Below are 24,716 nucleotides of genomic sequence, written 5' to 3'. Positions count from 1 at the left end.
CAAGCCAAGAGATTGAGCCCTAGCAAACTTACAGGTCAAAACTAGGAAGATGATGCCCTATTTTTGTGGCGTTTTGGCCTCTCTCAATGACTACTGAATTGAAGTAAAAGAGAGTTATGTTGGAATCATTTTCTCCAACTTAATATGCCAATTTCAATAAGGTTCCTTAAGGAATAGGAGCAGCCACTCACCATCCTTCATGAGCTGGCGCATCTCCTTGGTGCGCTGGAAGTTGATCTCCTCCAACAGCAGTTCCAGCATGCTGGCGCTCTGCACCGCGCCGCCCAGCGCCATGTCCGCGCCCGCGCCGCCCACAAATAAACACTACACTACATGTGTCAACACAGCCGCACATATGATGACAACTTTGCTGACAGACTAAAGTTTAAATATCCTGAAACCATGACCGGTTATTGTTGGATACCGATCGAACCATCAAATGCGTCCTAGATCCTTCTTTAAAAATCCCATCGTTCTCAAATTATTTTTCGCGAAATGAAAAATCACTAGGTTTTTTTCTCAATTAATATGAGTAACGTCAGACGACGCGTTTTAAATTAGCCGCCCCTTGAGACCGATTAGGGAGTAAGGACTCGCGTGAGGGAAGAAATCGTTTAGCCCTCCAAATAAATGCATATAAACTGAAAAATGCGGGGAAATCGATCACAAAACAACCAACACAACATTCATAGACTAGGAAAAGTAGGAAAACTTTGACATTTGTTTTTTTTTTCTAGTGCTAACGGGCGGTCTACAGACGGTTACGAGTTTATTATTATAGTGATAACAGACTATCGGACCGGACCGCGAACTTGAGCGTCGCACCCATAAGTGAGAGCGAGAAAAAGATATATGTTTCTCGCTCTCACTTATGGGTGCAACGCTCCAAGGTCGCGGTCCGGTCGATAGTCTGTGACTATAGCTGGTCAACCAAACCTTGTCAGTAAAAAAAGGCGCGAAATTCAAATTTTCTATGGGACGATAACCCTACGCGACTACATTTTTAAAATTTGCCGCCTTTTTCTACTGACAAGATGTGCTTGACCATCTATAGCTTTAAATTGATTTAAAATCCCCTACACACTCGTGGGGGAGGAGGGGGCTAAATATATACTTGGTCAAGCAGATCTTGTCAGTAGAAAAAGGCGGCAAATTTGAAAAATGCGGGAGCAAAGGGATATCGTCCCATAAACAATTTTAATATCGCGCCTTTTTTTACTGACAAGATTTGCTTGACCAGTAAAAGCCGTAGCAGACTACCGCAGTACCGCACCGCGACCTTGGTGCGCCACACTTATAAGTGAGAGAGAGAAAGGAATATATCTTTCTCGCTCTCACTTATGGATGCGGATGCGGATTCTCATATATATATATTATACTACTCTTTGGCACCAAGGTCGCGATGCGGTGCGGTAGTGTGTTAAGGCTATAAGGCAAATTGTCAAATCTATAGAGGCACATGACGCGGGAGACATTTTTTTTCAAATATTTGACAGATACAGCTCCAGCCAATATTCATTATTTTCATGAATCTAGTATTTTAAATGGATCTGAATCAGCAAATAAATTCGACCAATTATAGTGACGCATTGCCTATGTTTTGTCCCTCACGGAGGCACGCGTATACCACTTCTATAGGATCTATGATTATTTTTCACTGTCAAGTGTCAGTGTCAATGTCATGTCATTGTCAAATTGTCATTTCATGATGATTTCTTTCGAGAAACACTGATGTAACAAAAATAACAAAATCGAGAATCAAAATGGAAAATATACGCTAATAATTTGAAAAAACAATTCACAATGCTACCTACAATTTTGCTGCATACCAATAAGTCACTCAAGCATAAGAGTTTACAAGAAAGCAATTGTCAAGCTGAATGTTAAAAATGTCTGGGATGCAAATTGTGAGGAGTAACTTGCGAACTATGCGGCGCGCGATCCGGCTCGCTGCGGTGTTAGCCCGGCGGCCGGTGGGCGGCAGCGGCGCGGCCGGCGCGGGATCCGGCGGCGACGGCGCCGGCGGCGAACATGCTGGCGAGCGCTTTACTAACGCGCGCGCTGTCGTCGGAGTGGCTACAATCGGTCTGGCGCTTGTGGCTGCCGACCATCAATATAATGGTACGTTTCTTCTTTTATTAATACAAAGCTTCATAGAAAAAACGGTCATCCATAATTGAATTATTAAGTAATTGTGAATTTGTTATATACCTTGTGAAAATTTAACGGAAAAATTGTTTAAATTACAGAAAAAAGATTTTTCAAAGCAGCTCGACTTGGCAATTTACAAGAGATTCGCAGGTACGACAAGATCACACACACTAAATTGTTTTACTGCAGAATTTCATTGTCATCATAATCTTGTCTATGTTACACTGTTAGGTGCTGCCAGAAATGGGGATTAACATGTTAAGCTTAACACGGATGGTACTGCCATCGCTTAAAAAAAAAACCATTGTATATGACACTGGCACTCTTTTAGTTGTAGTTTTAGTTTGTATGCCGAGTGGGGATCCTGTCTTAGCATCTAATTTGTATTGTTATCTCTTTAATATCCCCAAATGTTGTACAAATTTTTAAGGACAAATAAATGTAATTTATTATTAATATTTTTATGGTTGAACCCTATATTAGCACTTCTTCTTCTTCTCTAAATTGTGTTTCTTCCCTTCCTATATTTTTAACCTTAAACCTCATTGCCTTGAACAAGAATGTAATTTGTAGGCAAGTAGAAGCAGCAAAGGAGGGTCGCGGGCGTGAGGGCGGCGGCGCCGACCGGCGGCACGCGCTCGGCTGGACGGCGCTCATGGCCGCCGCCGCCAACGACCAGCCCGCCGCCGTCGCCGAGCTGCTCCGGCTCGGCGCGCGCCCCGACCTGCAGGAGAAGTACGCGGGCGCCTCTGCCGCCGCGCAGCAGCAGGTACTCGTCACACCTATAAACACGTCATCATCTGGCCCCAATTTCACCACGGTGACAGGTGCGACAATTGTAAAACATCACTGTTGCTGACGTCACAGGCATCCATGGGCTACGGTTACGGGCGGGCCGTATTCCTGTTTGCCACCATCAGTGTATTATTTAAAAAAACTTTATTATATGGGAAAAAAACAGACATTTCTCTTACCAAGTTTTTGACAATTGTCACAAGATTTAAAAGAATTGTCGGCAATTCTTGACAGGAAATTAGTTCTGTGTCGGAATTATGTGACAATTGTCGTGTTTCTTGTGACAATTGTCAGAAACTTGGTAAGAGAAATATCTGTTTTTTCCGATATAATTTTTTTTTTTAATAATACACTGATGGTGGCAAACAGGAATACGGCCCACCCGATGGTAAGCGGTAACCGCAGCCCATGGATGCCAGTGACGTTAGCAACAGTGATGTTTTACAATTGTCACCTTGGTGAAATTGGGGCCAGGCCTTTAACATCTTGACACATGATTTATGCAGCTTCTGTAAACGAGGAACAACGTCTCGTGGCTGTATAAGCCAATGCGGGACCGGCATTTACGACCGCATTTGTGGCAGCAGAAGTAGGGAGCCATGTCGGCAGTATCATCAGGTGGATTGTGTCTCTGCGCGTTTTCGGGTAAAGTCTTGGAACCATGCGAATGGTCGCGACCTTTCGCGATGGTACCCCTCTATTCATCGCGATCGCACGCGAGCTCCTCCCAAGTATCCCTATCGATATCAAAACAACAGCCAGCAAGCACACTTACGTACGAATTTACTAGTGCGACAGAGAGGGAACACGTCGAACGTGGTTCGCGGTAGGCCCTCTGCTGCTCAGCTCGCAAGCAGTCATCTTTGTTGATCATCTTATGAACAACTTACAGTTTACATTTGTTATTTTATGAACTTAGTAATTACTTTCAGTTTCTATTTGCTCATTACTGCTGTGTGGATTAAAGCCCTTGCTACACGGTCGCCGACAAGCCTTCTAACCGTCTGTCCTTGGTCTGACCTTGGTCAGTTTTGGTCAAATTTTGTTGGAAACCAGGGATGTTGCGAATATCCGCATCCGCATCCGCAACCGCGGAACTTCCGCATTATTTTCAACATCCGCAACCGCATCCGCATCCGCATAAAATCGATGCGGATTTAATGCGGATGCGGATGTGGAACAGGTCGGTACAGGAACGTCTTAGCATCGGCGTAAGTGCTAGACTGCTAGGTAATTTAGTCATTAACCAAAAAAACCTATTAGAAATGAGCAGTCAAGCGTGAGTGGGACTTAATGTATGGAACCCTTGGAACGCGAGTCCGACTCGCACTTGGCTGGTTTTTTGAAATAAAAATTACTAAAATGTAATATTTGACGTTTTTTATGGTACTATCTTGACATCCGCATCCGCGGATGTGAGCCTTTAAAAATCCGCATCCGCGGATGTCAAAAAATCGGCATCCGCAACATCCCTGTTGGAAACAACTGTCTACACGGTCCGTCCAGACCAAGGCCACGCGGTCTGAGGGGCTTGTCGGCGACCGTGTAGCAAGGGCTTAATGCTAAGCAATGTTAGGGCTTGCACCCCTTGGAAGCGATGCAGCGGCGCGAGGACGAGTTCTGCTCGTCCATGAACTCTCGCGCCTCGTTTCTCGGCTGGACGGCGCTGCACTACGCCGCGCTGGCGGACTCGGCGGGCGCCGCCGCCGCGCTGCTCGGCGCCGGCGCCGACCCCACCGCGCGCGACCACGCCGGCCGCCGCGCGCTGCACTATACGAAAGACCCGTCTCCTACGAGGGACCTCATTGGCTAGTATCCAACTATTTATTTGAAACGCTGTTTTTAAGTGCCCAAATTGTCAATAGGTCAATTGTCAACGTGTCAAATTCAAAATTACAATTGAACACGGAAATCGCTACTGATTACAAAAGGGGCCCACTGATTACCAGTCCGCCGGACGATATCGGCCTGTCAGTTGTTCGAAGCTGTCAAATTTTTGTTGTAACTGACAGGCCGATATCGTCCGGCGGACTGTTAATCAGTGGACTCCTTAAAACTACAGTTTGATTGCTCAATCGGACTACTATCTTCATCCTGCCGTTCTCCACCCTACCACAGATCATATAATACTAGTACAGATACCCAATCCCATACTAAAAACGCGCACCGTCCTAAGTAGCAAATACTTGTAGGCAATTTTTTAGTTCACAGTAACAAACTAGATGGCGCACGGAGCCCCTCGGAGCTAATAAAACTCTTACGACAAACATGCGTTGAAATGGCGTCAAAACACCTCTCGCGCGACATCTGTTGTAGCTTTCACGGACTAAACCTACACATCACATTCATTTTTAAGGTCAATCATTACTAGATGGCGTCTCAGCCATCGGCGACAAAATTGAAATTTATTTACATATCATAATTTACGATTATGAAATCAATTTGACTTTTTAATTTTTTTGTTAATTTTTTTGTATTGTAAATAGAAGTTTGAATGGGTACCTACTTTAGTATAGGCGAAGGCGTCAAAGTTTCGTTACAAATCACAGGTCGATCAGCACGACAAGCGTTCGGGTAAACCAGCATAACTGTGACTTTGAGATACACAATAATAATGCATAATCAAAGAGGACTCTTATGCTGGTTTGAAGGTATCTAGTAGGTACCTATGCTTCACATTAGGGCAGAAAGAACACGGCATTGCGGTATGATCTGTTTTAATAAAATAATTCTTGGAGCTAAGCGTTGCATTGCCGCGTGCCGTCCACATGGCCTTGAGAGGCCCAAAGCCCAAGGTCGCGCCGACGAAACAATCTATTTTTAACGTCCGTTAAATAAAATCGAAAGTAATAACTTGAAAAAATATGCGCATATTAAAATCTAAATATATATGTGACGTTATCTATGAAAATGGATCTTATTGTCGATGGCGCTTACGCCATTATTGACGATGTTCAGATATAAATAAAAGGCCACGCGACGCCGTGCGGCGTAAGCGCCATCGACAATAAGGTCCCTTTTCATAGATAATGCCCCATATTAGTACCTAGAGATATAGATATAATACTACGCGGTATTTTCTTAGATTTATTATGAAATAAAAAACCGGCCAAGTGCGAGTCGGACTCGCGCACGGAGGGTTCCGCACCATAAACAAATATCGAGTCGAGCCAAAACAAGCAAAAAAACGGTCACCCATCCAAGTACTGACCCCGCCCGACGTTGCTTAACTTCGGTCAAAAATCACGTTTGTTGTATGGGAGCCCCACTTAAATCTTTATTTTATTCTATTTTTAGTATTTGTTGTTATAGCGGCAACAGAAATACATCATCTGTGAAAATTTCAACTGTCTAGCTATCACGGTTCGTGAGATATAGCCTGGTGACAGACAGACGGACGGACGGACGGACAGCGGAGTCTTAGTAATAGGGTCCCGTTTTTACCCTTTGGGTACGGAACCCTAAAAAGACCATGTATATAGGAAAGGAAGGAGTAGGTATTTTGTAAGGATCACAGATCATATGTGACGTTATCCATGAAAAGGGACCTTATTGTCGATGGCGCCTACATAGTTATCAACGATGCTCCGGTATAAATACAATGCCGCGCCACGCCGTGCGTCGTAAGCGCCATCGACAATAAGGTCCCTTTTCATAGATAATGCCCCATAAAATACTAGTACTTACATAGTACATGCAGATACCCAATCCGCCAATCCCATACTAAAAAAGCGCACCGTCCTAAGTAGCATATGTGACGTTATCTATGAAAAGGGACCTTATTGTCGATGGCGCTTACGCCGTTATTAACGATGCTCTGATATAAATACAATGCCGCGCGACGCTGTGCGGCGTAATCGCCATCGACAATAAGGTCCCTTTTCATAGATAATGCCCCATATATGTACGTTGCTTTGCGTGTTTTACATTCTATTTCGTAATATTGCAATAAAAAATGTGTGTAACGTTTTTTTTGCCATGCTTTTAAATTAATAAATAAACTAATTGTATTTCCGATTTATTCATTTTTTTATTTAACTACTAAAAGTTTTGTAGCTTATTCGCTACGGCTATCATGAGTTGGCATTTGACGTTTAGGTACGCTAGCGACTGCATGAAGTCGATCGCAGTCTATCTCGCTCGCACTCGCATTGATGTATTGGTGCGATCGAGTTCACGCAGTCGGTGGCGTAAAAGTCAAATGTCAATTAATGGTAGCCGTACTTGTCCTATCATGTACAGTCAGCAGCAATAGTTGCTAAGCGGGCGAGGTGTTCAAAATAATCTTGACGCGACTTTATTGTTAAGTGAATAAGAGCGCGTCAAGGTAATTATGAACGCCTCGCCCGCTTAGCAACTTCTGCTGCTGACTGTACCTAAGAAAATATATATACAAAACGGATTAGTTATTAAAAATGTTACTCGAGCGCGCCAGCTATTGATAGTGTCAGTCGCGCACCAAGTCTCAGAAATAAAAAAGAGGAGGGAAAATAATAAGGGTATGCCGGTTTCCATGGTCAGGGTGTTTAACCCGTAAGTAGCAGGTCCACAACGTTACAAAAAAAGTTACCTTGAATTACCTACTCGATCGATTTTTTTATATTGAAAATAAAGTGTTATTTATTTATATAATGAGACAGATATTTGTTCTTGAGTTATGGATATTTTCTGTGTATTTAAGTATTAATTGTATATTACACATTTGTATCGTTAGTCAATTTGTGTAAGAATGTCCCTATAATATTTATTTATTTATTAAACATTTATTTCATGTTAAAAATTTACATTCTCGTACAAACGGCAGTAACACGATTTATTTTGTAGTATTTTAAAATACAAAAAGGAAATATTTGCACTAAAAACAAATATTTACAGCCGGGCTAGCCCATGATAGGCACGACAGTATCTCGCGGCGAGATATATTGCCCGTCCCTCTTTTATTAACATGGTTAGAACTGTTAGAAGTTTCAAACCGTGCATGCTGTCCCTGTCGCTCCTATTAGAAAGAAGAAGAGGACGGCACGAATGACTGTGGCGTTCAGCGTTCACGCCTATGTACCTAGTTGTATGGTAGTTTTCGTAAGCACACAGACGCACCTTACAATTAGTACTTAATCCGAGTGTGCGTGTGCACGTCGCTGTGCGGCCTTGAGACGCTGGAGCGATTGAGGACATAAGTACTCGTATTAAATTAAAAATAAATACAAACCTATAGATATAACACACCGTATTGTCAATTCAAGTTTGCAAACGCGCACTGTGTTCAGTTTAGAAGCGAAACATCGACTTTTGACCAGTCATGGCGGTCATGACCTTGCATTGGAAATACGAACACCTAGGTAGCATTTTTTTCAAGGATAACTCACATGTCACACCGTGGCCAGTCCATGACCAAATCATGACCACCCCCATACTTCCCGTCGTAGTCATGAGTGCAGTCATTGTCGGAGTCTGTCCGTCAACAAAAATTCGACTAGGCAGGCCCCGCGACCCGCGAACACCGAATATTGCAAATTTTGGGCTCTTTTACTCACATTAAGTTGTAATTCGAGTGACAGAGATAGTTGCATGAGTCATACCAAGCATATTTTATTAGTGTTATTTTAAACATCAAACTTCTATTAGATTATGTAATTAAAAGAACACTTGCATAGTCTGTGTTATCAAAATCGCTGTCAATTTAGTTTGTTCTACCTCATGAAGTTTACAAACTTCGATTTTCGCGGTTTAAGCCGATCATCGTTTACAACAAGGAAATTAATAAACTGTAGACCTCGCGAGCATAGCTTAAAACTGAATAAAAAATATATGGGTACGCCGTTTAGAATTATTTAGAAAAACTAAATTAACAAAAAGTTTATAAAAGATTGGAAAAATGAAACGAATACGTTTAACCCGTGCTTTGCACAAATAATAATACATAATACAATAATATAAGTGTAAAAATTTACAAAAAGTTAGCAGCGCACTTTACTGGGGTTCGAACTTGGAACCTCCATGCATCAAAGCAACTGTTTGCAAACTGCGCCATGATAGCACTTAGCCAATTTGACGAAATTTGGCTACTTATATTCGAGTAAAAACCTACATACATATCTAAATACCGCCTATACAACATTTCTACATTTTTGCCAAGCACTGTAAATATATCTGAAAAAGAAAAGAAATGCTCTTATAATATTGATACGACTACATATTTGTTTCCGCAATTTTGAAATAATCACATTAAAAAAAAAACTATTTTATCCTAGAATCTGGTCACAAAATTTGATGAGAATCGGTTGAGAATTAAACCGAGGAGAACGTTCTCCTCAAACGAAATTTGGCGCGAGTTAAAACGGAGACCTTCGCAAACGCGTCGGTCAATAAAGGAGTAAAATGTGCGTTTGACTTGGACATCAAGCGAAATAAAAACTTGCATTGTGTTTAAAAACAAAGCATTCATTTCTTTTGAAAAACATCGGCTTACGAGTTTTTTTAATTTATATTTTAACGTCAGGCCTACTTTTAAAAAAATAGGTACTCATTTAGAGTAGGCCTGTTTATTGACCGATCTATTTTTTTTACATTATGTACTAAATTTCGTAATTCATAACTCAAATGTAATTATTCTAAATCAAACTCCACATATTAGAACCGTGGTGGCTCCATCTAGTGAGAATATTCAATATTACTTCGACAGCTCCACATAACTGTCCTGCGCTGTTGTTCATAACGTAGTCAGTCGCGATATAATTGTGATTTCAAATTTCGAAAATGAATGCATTGAATTCGTGTTGTTATTAATGTTTGTATTTCATTTATAATGTTTTTAATTTATGACACTTTAAATGTCTCTTAATACATCTTAATCTGTAAGATAAAAATTTCGTTATCGCCGATTGTGACATATAGCGCCATCTATGATATCGATTTAAAAAGAATTATACGGCCTTCGGAATGGGAGGGCATGACCCTACTAATCCATCTTATAATATTTTCTTATTTTATGGGTTATAAAAACTGAGTTAAAGACATAAAATTAAATGTTTAATTATCACATAAAATATTTTTATAACTCGATGACAAGGTTTTCGCTATGGCAACCTAAAAATAAAAACCGGCCAAGTGCGAGTCGGACTCGCGCACGGAGGGTTCCGCACCATCAACATAAAATAGAGCAAAACAAGCAAAAAAACGGTCACCCATCCAAGTACTGACCCCGCCCGACGTTGCTTAACTTCGGTCAAAAATCACGTTTGTTGTATGGGAGCCCCACTTAAATCTTTATTTTATTCTGTTTTTAGTATTTGTTGTTATAGCGGCAACAGAAATACATCATCTGTGAATATTTCAACTGTCTAGCTATCACGGCCTGGTGACAGACGGACAGACGGACGGACAGCGGAGTCTTAGTAATAGGGTCCCGTTTTTACCCTTTGGGTACGGAACCCTAATTACAGTAATTACGTGCTAAAATTGAACATAGCTTGAACATTTAAATATAACCGGATCCTTAACTAACAGTGGAGCACTCAGCTCGCTGGGAAGAGAAGCTAGCGGCCGCCGCAGCCGAGGAACGGCGCAGGTTCCCACTCGAGCAACGCCTGAAGCAGTTCATAGTGGGCCAGGCGGCCGCTATCGAGACCGTGGCGGCGGCCGTCAGGCGGAAGGAAAACGGATGGTCTGACGAGGAACACCCGCTGGTTTTCTTGTTCTTGGGGAGCTCGGGGATTGGGAAGACTGAGCTGGCTAAGCAACTCGCCAGGTTAGTCAAACATTTTGTTATGTATTCTAAAATTACTTGCTGATGATTGTCTTATTTAAACCAATTTCAATTACGTATATCATTTGACATGATTTTGACGTATATTGCATCCGTCGTCCGCCCATTACTGATGATAAAAGATCCCATCAGTTCTTTTTATTTTCTGTAATATTTTTTACACCCTTTCACGAGACAAATAGTGACTTTTATATCTCTGTACAGATTTTCTCTTCCGCACCAATTGTAAGTTTCTGTTTGGCCCAATGGTTGACTGGTAGAGAATGCCTTATGGCATTAAGTCCGCCATTTGTACTTTCTTGTATTGTGCAATAAAGTTTAAATAAATAATAAATAATAATAAATAGGTGGATATGGCGGGTCTCTATTGTTTCCCAAAAAGTTTTAAGTCATAATGTATTGTTTGTTCGTATTTTCCTTAGTCATGATTTGTTTGGTTTAGAAAGGCGTAACTTTTCAGGATTGCCATAAAACAAACCTAACCTTACCTATCTATAGGATAACCTTACGAAAATCCTGAAAAGTTAACGGTTTCAGTTTTAGGACTAGTGATTATATGAAAAACAGTACATTATGACTTAAAACTTTATGTGCAACAAAGGGACCCCTGGATATGCGTGATAACTTCTCACTGCGTTCCTAGTTTGGCTCACAACTGGATCGCATTGGTGTCACAAACGCGATTTTGACACCAACGAACTGGCCCACTTCGTAGTGCCCGAGGCCTGTCTTTACGAAGCATATACAGGTGGCCTATTTAGATCGGTCAGTATGGGAAAATCTGAAACTATAAGACATACGACGTACTCTTCTTAGGAACCATGTCATCGATTTTGGTAACAAGAAAAACTGCATTCATACATAAAAAAAAATGTGTACTCAGCTCGGGAATCGAACCCGGACGTTTTGAAAAAAAATATCTAAAATTATTTCTATTTAGATATCGATTGTGTAGGTCTTAAGCAGTAAATGTTACTATGAAACATGATGTCTGAAATGAATAAAATGCATTGTATTCATATCCTTTAATTTATTTTAATATGTTTTCGAAATGGCCACCATTTCTTTCAATACATTTTACATAAAAAAAAATTAAATGTATGAATGCAGTTTTTCTTGTTACTAAAATCGATGACATGGTTCCTAAGAAGAGATCGTCGTATGTCTTATAGTTTCAGATTTTCCCATACTGACCGATCTAAATGGGCCATCCTGTATATGACAATGGTGTATTGCAGGTACATGCACCGCGATGACCCGGCGGCGTTCATTCGGCTGGACATGTCCGAGTACCAGGAGAAACATGAGGTGGCTAAACTCATTGGTGCTCCTCCGGGGTAAGGACTAACTAAACGACTTCAAGCTGACGTGGTCATTTACTATGTAAATATGGCTAGAGGCTAAAACGATTGATATAACTCAGGGGTCTGCAAACTTTTGAAAGGAAGAGCCAGCCGGAGTAACAACAAATCATTGACGTATATCTCAGGACTGGCCTAACGGGCAATAAGAATGGGGCATGAATGGGGCCAGTACAGCGGTGTGACGCTACAACGCGATTGGTTGATGAGTTCGCATCTAGTGCACGATTGGCTCGAATTCGTGAGTGACACCGCTGAACTAGTAAAATTGTTAGTGCCCGTAAGGCCCGTCCTGAGATATACGTCAATGCAACAAATGGTGTTTTCAATGGTCTTAGAACACAGTGTTAATTTTTGGGGCTTGGGCATTTTCACTCAACTGTGCACCTTTAACGGCCAGTTAGCAATCGTTACAAAACTGACGGTCAATGTCAGATCCCATACATTTTGTCAGGAATGTAACGGTTAGACGTTACTGAAACACGACTTAAGTCGCGCTTTAAGGTGCACAGTTAAGTGAAAATGCCCGCTTGCGAGCTGACCTTACCAATTGGCTCTTGAGACACAGGGAAACGTACTTTTGAGAGCCAAATACCAGTGTTGTGTAATAGGCAACTCAAAGCTGCAATAAAATTTTCTCAAAAATAGACGGGAAAGTCGACGTTGCCGGTTAAAAAATAAGTCGCGAAGTGCGTAGCTTATGGTCATTCTAAAAATTAAAAAGTTAAAAACATTGCAGTCTCGATTTCGGGACTGCAATGTTGCATTCAAATTCCATTATTTAACGAGTTCCAAACTATTTAAAACTTTAAATGGCCATATCAAATGAAGGCATAGGTCCATTAAACAGCCAAACTAGGGTTTGCAATCCGGATCCGAAATGTATGAAATTATCCGGATCTGGATCCGGATCCGCGGATCCTCCCATACATTTCGGATCCGTCGTGCAAACCCTAAGCCAAACAGATGATCAGCACTTATTATTATAATGTTGGTACCGCGACTATTTAGGTGTCTCAAATACATTGGCGTATTTTCCGCAGAAAAATACACTTCTTTTTTTTAAAGGCGGCAAGCAAATCTTTTTAATGGTTTTACTTTTCTCTGTGAAAATTAGAACGTTGCTTCTGTAAAATATTTCTATTTCTTGCACCATTTTTGAGAAAAGCACTATATATGATGCTGGCTTCGGATTCAATTAAACGGACTCCCAAGGTCGTCCGTTTAAAACGAATCCACAGCCTGCAAGTAGCTACTTCCGAACCTCGACAATAATGTATAGGTAAACCAGAACTTTGGGAGTATTGTCATGAGGGCGCTCGTTTTGAATTTTATATAGCAACAATTTGTATAGTGGGGACAATGGAAATTGGCAGATGATTTTTATTTTAGTCCGACAACTTTAATAAGTGCGAAGTTTGATGTTTGGATATATCTTCGGTTTTTACGCTTAAATGGCTGACTCGATTTAGATAAAATGAATAGCGTAAAGTCAATAAGTAACGCAAGATTTATAAGTAAGAATTTATATAGATAATTTTACAAATAACATTATTACAAGACATCAACCAAATCGTGACGACCTGACTATAGTGACATTTGTCCATAAGTTTGAAACTTACCCGTCAATTCAGATGCTAATTTCGTTATGTTTTCTAATGGAAGAAATTTCTCTCCCGCACGTTTTTTTCCAATAAATAACTATATACACTATTTACAACTTTTTTCTCTGTAAAATCTAAAACTTTCGGCATGATTATTGCAGTCTAATAATAATTCACACGAAACTAGACAAAGCAATGTTTACATTGTCAATATTGACAACTATCATAGAGGGTAGATGTTGTCTATTATTAAAATTGTTGCCATTGCTAGAAATTAGTACCAACAAATTTCCGTAACATGGCGCACCCTCAATAGATCCTGGTTCACCTATACTATTATTTGTATTGAACCTGTGTTGGCTGTGTTGCCAGTTACGTGGGGCACGAGGAGGGCGGGCAGCTGACGCGGGCGCTGGCGCGGCGCGCGGACGCGGTGGTGCTGTTCGATGAGGTCGACAAGGCGCATCCGGACGTGCTCACTGTGTTGCTACAGCTCTTTGACGAGGTATACATCTACTAAATTAAATATCGTTTATTTTCCTTACAGACTAACATACAATATACAGTGAAACCTGGATAAGTGCGACTTCAAGGGACGAGCAGATTTGTCTCACTTAAAGAGGTATTTCACTTACCCAGGCTCTCAGTTAGCCAGGTACAAATAAATGTCTGTCTCATTTACAGAGGGTCCCATTAATAGAGGTGAGAATAGAGGATATATTTCAGTTATAGAGGTAGTTAATAAGGTATTTTGTAATTATCTTTAAAAATAAACAAGGTAAAATAATCCTTGTCCCTAAATATTTTTTAAGTCTGTTTAAATATTTCTTTGAATTTATTTTGAATGATTCACCAAAGGATAGATTTTTTCAATTAAATTTGATACGGACTTCATTGCGTCTTAGAAATGTATTAAATGAAAATCTGTTTATTCGTGTTACTTATCAAAATTTCAGCTTTCGTTTCGATAGTTTTAACTACATAAAGTAACTAAATTAAACTTGAAGTCGTTTAGACACAATTAAGCAAATGCGGAATTTGTGCATAGACTAAGAGTTAGTAATAATACGGAAATTGATCAATAAAGTCCAAGTTAGAGAGGTCATAGATTGACGTTATCTCAGATACAGAGGTCAATTCCTATACAATTCTAAAAAAACAATTAGGAAAATGTAATCTTATAAATATAGTCTCAGTAAAAGAGGTAAAATACACTCTCTGTCTCACTTATAGAGGTAAATGTGACTATAAAATCACAACAGCTAATCCCAGTTATAGAGGTTCGTTTTATCTCACTAACAGAGGAAATTCAGTGCTAAAATGTCGGGACCGCACAATGAGTCCCAGCTATAGAGGTTTCTCACTTATCCAGGTCCCACTTAACCAGGTTTCACTGTAATATACAAGAATAAAAAGCTAGATAATAATAAAATCAGGTTAGTCTCAACTCCCCAAATTTCCCCCTAAAATAAGAAATAAGTAGTTTTGACTTATTTACTTTAGTATTAGTGGTGGTTATTGCTATAACTGTTCCAAATTTTAGGTATCTTCGTCAAACGGTCTCAGAAAAACCCATTTAACTGTTCTGTAACATAAGTGTTCCGTGAACAAAGTTTTGTACGGAACACTAAAAATAATTTGGGCGACACAGTTTTCTCTAACGTAGCCTGTTCCGGTGTAGGAGTGTGCAGATTCCCACGGAACCGCTGAAATACCACATTTTTCGGCCAGAAGTCCGCGTTCGCGATGGTTCCCAGCAGCGGTCGCGGCACGCGCAACACAAACGAGAAAAGTAGACGTAATGACGCGAACGCAGCTGGAACACTTTCAGCTAAAATAATAAATAAAAAACCGGTCGAGTGCGAGTCGGACTCGCATGACGCGAACGCAGCTGGAACACTTTCAGCTAAAATAATAAATAAAAAACCGGTCGAGTGCGAGTCGGACTCGCATGACGCGAACGCAGCTGGAACACTTTCAGCTAAAATAATAAATAAAAAACCGGTCGAGTGCGAGTCGGACTCGCATGACGCGAACGCAGCTGGAACACTTTCAGCTAAAATAATAAATAAAAAACCGGTCGAGTGCGAGTCGGACTCGCATGACGCGAACGCAGCTGGAACACTTTCAGCTAAAATAATAAATAAAAAACCGGTCGAGTGCGAGTCGGACTCGCGTTCCAAGGGTTGCGTACATTAAGTCCGACTTACGCTTGACTGCACATTTCTAATAGGTTTTCCTGTCATCTATAGGTAAAGAACTATTTTGTGTATTTTTTTTCAAAATTTTAGACCCAGTAGTTTCGGAGATAGAGGAGGGGGGAAGAATGGTCGGACAGACAGACGCACGAGTGATCCTATAAGGGTTCCGTTTTTTTCCTTTTGTGGTACGGAACCCTAAAAAAGCTCCTCTTGATGAGGTGTGAGGCGGTGGAATGGCTCTGTTTGTCCCAACAGTAATGTATCTGTATGCGATATCGCAGGGTAGACTGACGGACGGCAAGGGCAAGCTGATCGAGTGCAAGAACGCCGTGTTCGTGATGACGTCCAACCTGGCCGCGGACGAAATCGCGCAGTACGGCCTGAAGCTTCGCCGGGAGGCCGAGGCCAAGGCGCAGCTGCGCGCCAAGGGAACCGTCACCGCGCACGGAGGTACCTGCTGTGGTGTAGTATAGTTTATTTAGTCCTCACGTCTTAATTCAACCTTGCACTCGCGGAACGACACCGCTGCCTTAAAAGGCAGGGTCGCCATGTACGGACGGCGTTAATCAAACAACAGCTTCGATGAAGATCATGATTTATTCTGATCTAATTGGGCAAGATACATGTTTTTATATGCAATGCTTACGTACTAAGTATATACTACACCACACTGCACCTACGTCACATGACACATGGTTTATACAGGGTGCCCAAATAACAGGTATACACTTTAGTTGTGTCATTTTATTCTATGAAATATAAAAGTTATTTAGTATTTCTTGTTAAATATAGTATTTAGGGCCGAGAATTAAATATGGAAAATTATGTCAGACAAATGTCCACTTCTAGCAGCATGGCAGATGTGAACATTTTTCATGACATTTCCCCACAGAAGAAAGTCAGGAGCTGTTAAATCAGGCGATCTTGTGAGCCGATCAATGTCACTGTTTCTCGAAATTAATCGACCGGGAAACGTTCTTTTTAATGTTTCTATTGTGGCTCGTGCCGCGTTACACGTGGCCGTCTTATAAAATGTTCCATAACTAATTTGCCGTATCTACACAATAGTACATTGTGCAACGTGGGGGGTAGTGAAATATTGTACGAGAGTCTATATATTGAATTAAAGAAAAATTTAGTTTTTTCTTCGCAAGTGTGATGAAAAACATTGTGTGTAACTCCGGGGGTAAAATATTGTTACTCGAGTCTTTAATTCACTCCAGCTTGCGGCTGTCGTGTCGTGGCCACGACATTGAGCAACTTGCGATGGTGGCAGCGATAACCATAGGTTGGAGCGAGACACAGCGATCGGAGCTTTCGTTCCCACCTATGGTTGTCGCTTTATGGTGGCCACACAAAAAATTCCAATCAATTTTTCTTAAAAAATTTCAATAAGTTTGATCGTTTGTGGTGAAAAAAAATGTATGGAGAACAGAATGGCCAACTTTCTTAAAAATAGTTTATCTAATACTGATTCTAAAATGGTATCACACACGCTAATTACATCTTTACAGACAAAGATATGGCCTAGATTGTGATTAAAGTGAAGTATGGAGCTAGCCATTAAAAAAGACAGAAAAGTTCGATTATCTCCAAAACCGCGAAACTTTTACTAGACCTATAAGTGCATTTTCTGGACCAGCCTAAGGTGCTCTGTCGGTGGTTAGAAGGTTATCCACTAATTACTGGGCACCCTGTATAGACTCTCGTACAATATTTCACTTACCCCCCACGTTGCACAATGTGCTATTTCATGCAACAACTGTCATATTTGCCGCCAAAACAAGATGGCGGGAAAACTAAATTGTATACCTCCAAGTTGGCCACCCTGTATATGTAATTATATATGGTGGATCCGCTTCCCATCCCTTCAACCGAATAGCCCAGATGTAGTGGTCATTTTTGCAACCTTAATTAAAATAACATTGTAGTGTCTTCATTAACCCTATGTACAGTCAGCAGCAGAAGTTGCTAAGCGGGTTAGGTGTTCAAAATAACCTTGACACGCTCTTATACGCTTAACAATAAAGTCGCGTCAAGATAATTTTGAACACCTGGCCCGCTTAGCAACTTCTGCTGCTGACTGTACGCCACGCCTATCACCGTGAACATTGTCTTTGAGGGTCCGACATGTCTGAAATCGCCGCTATACTTACTCAACCTCGTATCTGCAACACTCATTGATGACAAAAACACCCGTATTCCGAACGAAAGAAAAGCGACATTTCCATCAAATGATTGTTGCAGATATGAGGTTGAGTAAGTATAGCGGGGCGTTTTCTAAAATAAATATTGAAAACCCGATTCTCCCAGATCCTGGTGTTTTTGGGTTCTTTCAATTCAGAATCACTAGCATATTCAATCCTGATGATAAAAAAAATTGTCCCAAAATTTTGTATGAAAATTGTACATTCCACTACGTCACGTTGCATACAAGTGAAAAATTTTCTCATACTAAAAACGTGACGTAATGGAATGGACATTTTGGGACATATTTTTTTAATGGTAGGATGGAGAGTGCTGTCGATTCTGAGTAGAATGAGCCCAAGAATGTCCAGATTTGAAAGAATCGGGTTTTCGATATTTATTTTAGAAAAAGCCCAGCGACGAAATGGATCCGTACCGTGTATTTTTTTACACGACTGCCCAAACAAAAAGAGTGTATTGTTTTCAGCGTTCATGTTTGTATGTATATATTTATGTATTTATGTGAGTTTCTTTATTCCACGATAACTTCAGAATGCCTTAACCGATTTAGATGTATAATATATCATTAGAATCCTTACGTCATCCCGGGTGACATAGGCTATGTGACGTCATTACAAAATCAATATGGCGGACTTAATACGCCATATTATTGTCCCATTGGACATTGACAGAGGAGCCTACGGCGGCCGAGGAGCAGGCGGGAGGCGAGGCGCTGGAAGTGTCCCGCACGTTCAAGGACAGCGTGGTGCGGCCCATACTCAAGCGGCACTTCGGGCGGGACGAGTTCCTCGGACGGATCAACGAGATTGTGTAAGTATTCGCGGGCTTGGTTTCCGCAACTCGACGTCATATTATTGCGCCTATTTTGCGTGATGGGTTGGTGGCACTATTCCTGCCAACCCAGCTCTACCAGGAAGCCTAGCAGACCCTTGACGTTGCCGACGACTTCTGGGAGCGACCCCGGTGAGCCGAGGTGTTGTGCCCGGTATTCTGCCACCCCTGGGCCACAAAATAGATACAGTACAGAAATCAATCTACATACAAAGTGCGCTCGAGCAACGCACACATAGACACTGCTCACGGACACGATATCTCGGACCGGTTGGGACCAGTGCGAGCGCGAGTGCCATCCGCTTGAGACACGCGTCTGTGAACTTTTTTGTGCAATAATGGAGAAACAAAAAAAAAGTTATTATAACTGTTCAGTGGACGGTTGTTTAAATTCAACATTAAACGGTGAATTGTCGTTTTTTAAGCTACCAGTGGTTTCAGAGAGGTAAGTAGGTATCCGCTTGTATTTCGATGGTTCGTTTTAACGTTAAACAGAACAGTTAGGTAGGTAGATATGCACCCCGCCCCGGCCACTACTAGATACGAGTGCCACTATCACGATAGTTTTTTGTGCATAAATCATAGTTGACAACCCTAGAGCGACCGCCGAGCGTAGGTATGAAAAGTGAAGTACATACATGTGATTGACTTCTGTACTGTATCTATTTTGTGCCTGGGCATTCGAGAATGACGTGGGCGGCTATCTCCTCTGCCTCCATGCACGCCCTGCAGAGGGGGCTATCTGTAACACGTAGGGTTAGTAGGTGTTTGTTAAATGAGGCGTGGCCGGTTATGGCCCCAGCTATAAGCCGGAGCTGTGGTCTCTTCAGCTGTCGCAGCCTCCGTGACAGACTAGGGTTGAGTGTCGGGATGGGTTCCTTCGCCTGCCTGCAGGTGCCTAGGTTAGACCAGTATTGTTGGTGTTTTACCTTGGTGTTATGTCGCAGCATGTTCCGGAGCCAGGCAAATGGCAGAGGTAGTATTGGCTCAGGTCCTGCCACCTTCAGTTGTATTGTGTAAGTTATCTTATACTGATTGATCTAGAGCAGGGGTCGCCAAATCGAGGATACCCAAACACTTAGAGGACTTAGACCGGTCAATCAAATACTTTTGTGGCTCTGGCATTCCTAAAACTGATGATTTCTGCTGTGGTTGGTTTATCATTAAAAATGTTTGCGAAACTTTGTTTTTAACGCGTAATTTTTTTTTTATAGAATGACTTTTCCATCGCACAATAATAATATATACCTACAATGTAAAATAGTCATAAAAGAACATAAATAAAATCTTCACCACTACTCAGGTCCCTTGAAGCTGTGAAAAAAAATCTAAGTTAACGTAAAAAAAAGATACGGCCGTTTATGCCGGAAAAAACTTATATTTCAACATTGTCAAGAGAATCGAACTTGATAGAGATACTTCCCGTTGACCTAGATTACCTAGAACTATGAAATATGGCAAGTAATGTCAACTTACATTATAAATACAGGAAAAAATCTGAAAACTGTAGTAAAAAAATCAAATAAATAAATAGTTAAATTTGTACGGAACCCTCGGTGGGCGAGTCCAACTTTGTTTTTTTTTTTTATTGGAATGCCAACAAATAATACATGTTACATGGTCTTCAATCTAAGTAACAACGCTGACCGCTGCTTATATCCAGGTACTTCCTCCCGTTCTCGCGGCAGGAGCTGCTGAGCCTGGTGCAGCGGGAGCTGGTGCGCTGGGCCGAGCAGGCGCGCGCGCGGCACGCCGTCGAGCTGCGCTGGGAGGGCGGCGTGCTAGGCGCGCTCGCCGACGGGTGGGTATTATGTACATCACGTGTGGGGGCAGACCTGCTCCGCTAGCAGCAGGCACGCCGTCGAGCTGCGCTGGGAGGGCGGCGTGCTAGGCGCGCTCGCCGACGGGTGGGTATTATGTACATCACGTGTGGGGGCAGACCTGCTCCGCTAGCAGCAGGCACGCCGTCGAGCTGCGCTGGGAGGGCGGCGTGCTAGGCGCGCTCGCCGACGGGTGGGTATTATGTACATCACGTGTGGGGGCAGACCTGCTCCGCTAGCAGCAGGCACGCCGTCGAGCTGCGCTGGGAGGGCGGCGTGCTAGGCGCGCTCGCCGACGGGTGGGTATTATGTACATCACGTGTGGGGGCAGACCTGCTCCGCTAGCAGCAGGCACGCCGTCGAGCTGCGCTGGGAGGGCGGCGTGCTAGGCGCGCTCGCCGACGGGTGGGTATTATGTACATCACGTGTGGGGGCAGACCTGCTCCGCTAGCAGCAGGCACGCCGTCGAGCTGCGCTGGGAGGGCGGCGTGCTAGGCGCGCTCGCCGACGGGTGGGTATTATGTACATCACGTGTGGGGGCAGACCTGCTCCGCTAGCAGCAGGCACGCCGTCGAGCTGCGCTGGGAGGGCGGCGTGCTAGGCGCGCTCGCCGACGGGTGGGTATTATGTACATCACGTGTGGGGGCAGACCTGCTCCGCTAGCAGCAGGCACGCCGTCGAGCTGCGCTGGGAGGGCGGCGTGCTAGGCGCGCTCGCCGACGGGTGGGTATTATGTACATCACGTGTGGGGGCAGACCTGCTCCGCTAGCAGCAGGCACGCCGTCGAGCTGCGCTGGGAGGGCGGCGTGCTAGGCGCGCTCGCCGACGGGTGGGTATTATGTACATCACGTGTGGGGGCAGACCTGCTCCGCTAGCAGCAGGCACGCCGTCGAGCTGCGCTGGGAGGGCGGCGTGCTAGGCGCGCTCGCCGACGGGTGGGTATTATGTACATCACGTGTGGGGGCAGACCTGCTCCGCTAGCAGCAGGCACGCCGTCGAGCTGCGCTGGGAGGGCGGCGTGCTAGGCGCGCTCGCCGACGGGTGGGTATTATGTACATCACGTGTGGGGGCAGACCTGCTCCGCTAGCAGCAGGCACGCCGTCGAGCTGCGCTGGGAGGGCGGCGTGCTAGGCGCGCTCGCCGACGGGTGGGTATTATGTACATCACGTGTGGGGGCAGACCTGCTCCGCTAGCAGCAGGCACGCCGTCGAGCTGCGCTGGGAGGGCGGCGTGCTAGGCGCGCTCGCCGACGGGTGGGTATTATGTACATCACGTGTGGGGGCAGACCTGCTCCGCTAGCAGCAGGCACGCCGTCGAGCTGCGCTGGGAGGGCGGCGTGCTAGGCGCGCTCGCCGACGGGTGGGTATTATGTACATCACGTGTGGGGGCAGACCTGCTCCGCTAGCAGCAGGCACGCCGTCGAGCTGCGCTGGGAGGGCGGCGTGCTGGGCGCGCTCGCCGACGGGTGGGTATTATGTACATCATGTGTGGGGGCAGACCTGCTCCGCTAGCAGCAGGCACGCCGTCGAGCTGCGCTGGGAGGGCGGCGTGCTAGGCGCGCTCGCCGACGGGTGGGTATTATGTACATCACGTGTGGGGGCAGACCTGCTCCGCTAGCAGCAGGCACGCCGTCGAGCTGCGCTGGGAGGGCGGCGTGCTGGGGGCGCTCGCCGACGGGTGGGTATTATGTACATCATGTGTGGGGGCAGACCTGCTCCGCTAGCAGCAGGCACGCCGTCGAGCTGCGCTGGGAGGGCGGCGTGCTGGGCGCGCTTGCCGACGGGTGGGTATTATGTACATCATGTGTGGGGGCAGACCTGCTCCGCTAGCAGCAGGCACGCCGTCGAGCTGCGCTGGGAGGGCGGCGTGCTGGGCGCGCTCGCCGACGGGTGGGTATTATGTACATCATGTGTGGGGGCAGACCTGCTCCGCTAGCAGCAGGCACGCCGTCGAGCTGCGCTGGGAGGGCGGCGTGCTGGGCGCGCTCGCCGACGGGTGGGTATTATGTACATCATGTGTGGGGGCAGACCTGCTCCGCTAGCAGCAGGCACGCCGTCGAGCTGCGCTGGGAGGGCGGCGTGCTGGGCGCGCTCGCCGACGGGTGGGTATTATGTACATCATGTGTGGGGGCAGACCTGCTCCGCTAGCAGCAGGCACGCCGTCGAGCTGCGCTGGGAGGGCGGCGTGCTGGGCGCGCTCGCCGACGGGTGGGTATTATGTACATCATGTGTGGGGGCAGACCTGCTCCGCTAGCAGCAGGCACGCCGTCGAGCTGCGCTGGGAGGGCGGCGTGCTGGGCGCGCTCGCCGACGGGTGGGTATTATGTACATCATGTGTGGGGGCAGACCTGCTCCGCTAGCAGCAGGCACGCCGTCGAGCTGCGCTGGGAGGGCGGCGTGCTGGGCGCGCTCGCCGACGGGTGGGTATTATGTACATCATGTGTGGGGGCAGACCTGCTCCGCTAGCAGCAGGCACGCCGTCGAGCTGCGCTGGGAGGGCGGCGTGCTGGGCGCGCTCGCCGACGGGTGGGTATTATGTACATCATGTGTGGGGGCAGACCTGCTCCGCTAGCAGCAGGCACGCCGTCGAGCTGCGCTGGGAGGGCGGCGTGCTGGGCGCGCTCGCCGACGGGTGGGTATTATGTACATCATGTGTGGGGGCAGACCTGCTCCGCTAGCAGCAGGCACGCCGTCGAGCTGCGCTGGGAGGGCGGCGTGCTGGGCGCGCTCGCCGACGGGTGGGTATTATGTACATCATGTGTGGGGGCAGACCTGCTCCGCTAGCAGCAGGCACACCGTGGAGCTGCGCTGGGAGGGCGGCGTGCTGGGCGCGCTCGCCGACGGGTGGGTATTATGTACATCATGTGTGGGGGCAGACCTGCTCCGCTAGCAGCAGGCACACCGTGGAGCTGCGCTGGGAGGGCGGCGTGCTGGGCGCGCTCGCCGACGGGTAGGTATTATGTACATCACGCCTGCATAGAAGGCTCTGGCGTCGCCCTCATACATAGACTAGGAATCCTCTAGACGGAGTTTAGAGCAATTATTTCATGAAACCGATGCTGCCAAAAATACGGGGGTGCGGGGGGACGAGGTGAGCGAATCCCGTGCCGTTCAAAGACACGGACCAATCACGGCACGGGATTGACTCGAAGATGGAGTAAAACTACCGTATAAGTGGCAGAGGGGGTAGCGTTACTATGCTCAGTCTAGAGGATGTCCTTGTCTGTGCCCTCATACGACGGCTCAGGTTTTTCAGGTCAGGTCTACGGGCTACAGTCGATATGAGGAGTTAAGCGTGGGCCGCGTTAAATCTAGTTTTCAAATATGTTTGCAAATGCACTCTGTATCAATTGAATATGCTTTATATTGCATTAAACTATATTAGTACTAGCGACCCGCCCCGGCTTCGCACGGGTTAACAAATTATACACAAACCTTCCTCTTGAATCACTCTATCTATTAATGGACATTTACACAAATCGACTAAGCCCCACGGTAAGCTCAAGAAGGCTTGTATTTTGGAAAAACAGCATCAATACCGTTGCGTAGTTTTAAAGATCTAAGCATACATATATAGGGACAGACAGACAACGGGAAGCGACATCGTTTTGAATTTTTGACTACGTGTAAGCCCGTACACGTCGGGGTAAATAAATGAAAATGTGTCTGTGTACATCAGGTACGACGTGCACTACGGCGCGCGCTCGATCAAGCACGAGGTGGAGCGGCGGCTGGTCAACCAGCTGGCGCTGGCCGCGGAGCGCGGCGCGCTGGCGCGCGGCTGCTGCGTGCTGGTCACCGCCGCCGCTGGCCGCCTCGCGCTGGCCGTGCGCGAGCCCCGCCAGACCGACTACACGCCGCTAGACCTGGCCGTTTGACCGCGGACGCTAATACCGACTCGAACGGGACTTTGTAAGTGTCTTTTCACATAAAATAAAAAATCCATAGGCATCCTAAGGCTCTTGTCGTCGTACAAGAGAT

The 24,716-nt window shown here is 45.1% G+C and overlaps 2 protein-coding genes across 2 annotated transcripts in view; one reads left to right on the top strand and one right to left on the bottom strand.

Moving 5' to 3' along the window:
* Positions 1–658, bottom strand: part of LOC134662650 (uncharacterized) — a 54,367-nt gene extending 53,709 nt beyond the window's left edge. The window contains exon 1 of the mRNA XM_063518923.1: positions 192–658. Within this exon, the coding sequence (XP_063374993.1) occupies positions 192–294 (103 nt within the window). The 5' untranslated portion in view covers positions 295–658. The remainder of the gene's footprint in view (positions 1–191) is intronic.
* Positions 659–1,746: 1,088 nt separating this feature from the next.
* On the top strand, positions 1,747–24,613 carry LOC134662649 (mitochondrial disaggregase-like). Its single transcript, XM_063518922.1, has 11 exons — positions 1,747–2,121; positions 2,250–2,301; positions 2,725–2,920; positions 4,523–4,754; positions 10,453–10,693; positions 11,950–12,048; positions 14,049–14,181; positions 16,159–16,327; positions 18,757–18,895; positions 20,580–20,717; positions 24,415–24,613. The coding sequence occupies exons 1-11, from the start codon at positions 1,881–1,883 to the stop codon at positions 24,611–24,613; spliced, it is 1,839 nt and encodes a 612-aa protein (XP_063374992.1). The 5' UTR covers positions 1,747–1,880.
* Positions 24,614–24,716: the final 103 nt, after the last annotated feature.

Source organism: Cydia amplana, chromosome 3 (genome assembly GCF_948474715.1).
Source record: "Cydia amplana chromosome 3, ilCydAmpl1.1, whole genome shotgun sequence".
Taxonomy (NCBI): domain Eukaryota; kingdom Metazoa; phylum Arthropoda; class Insecta; order Lepidoptera; family Tortricidae; genus Cydia; species Cydia amplana.
Note: the sequence above shows the minus strand (reverse complement) of the source record. Positions and strands in the feature narration are given on the sequence as shown.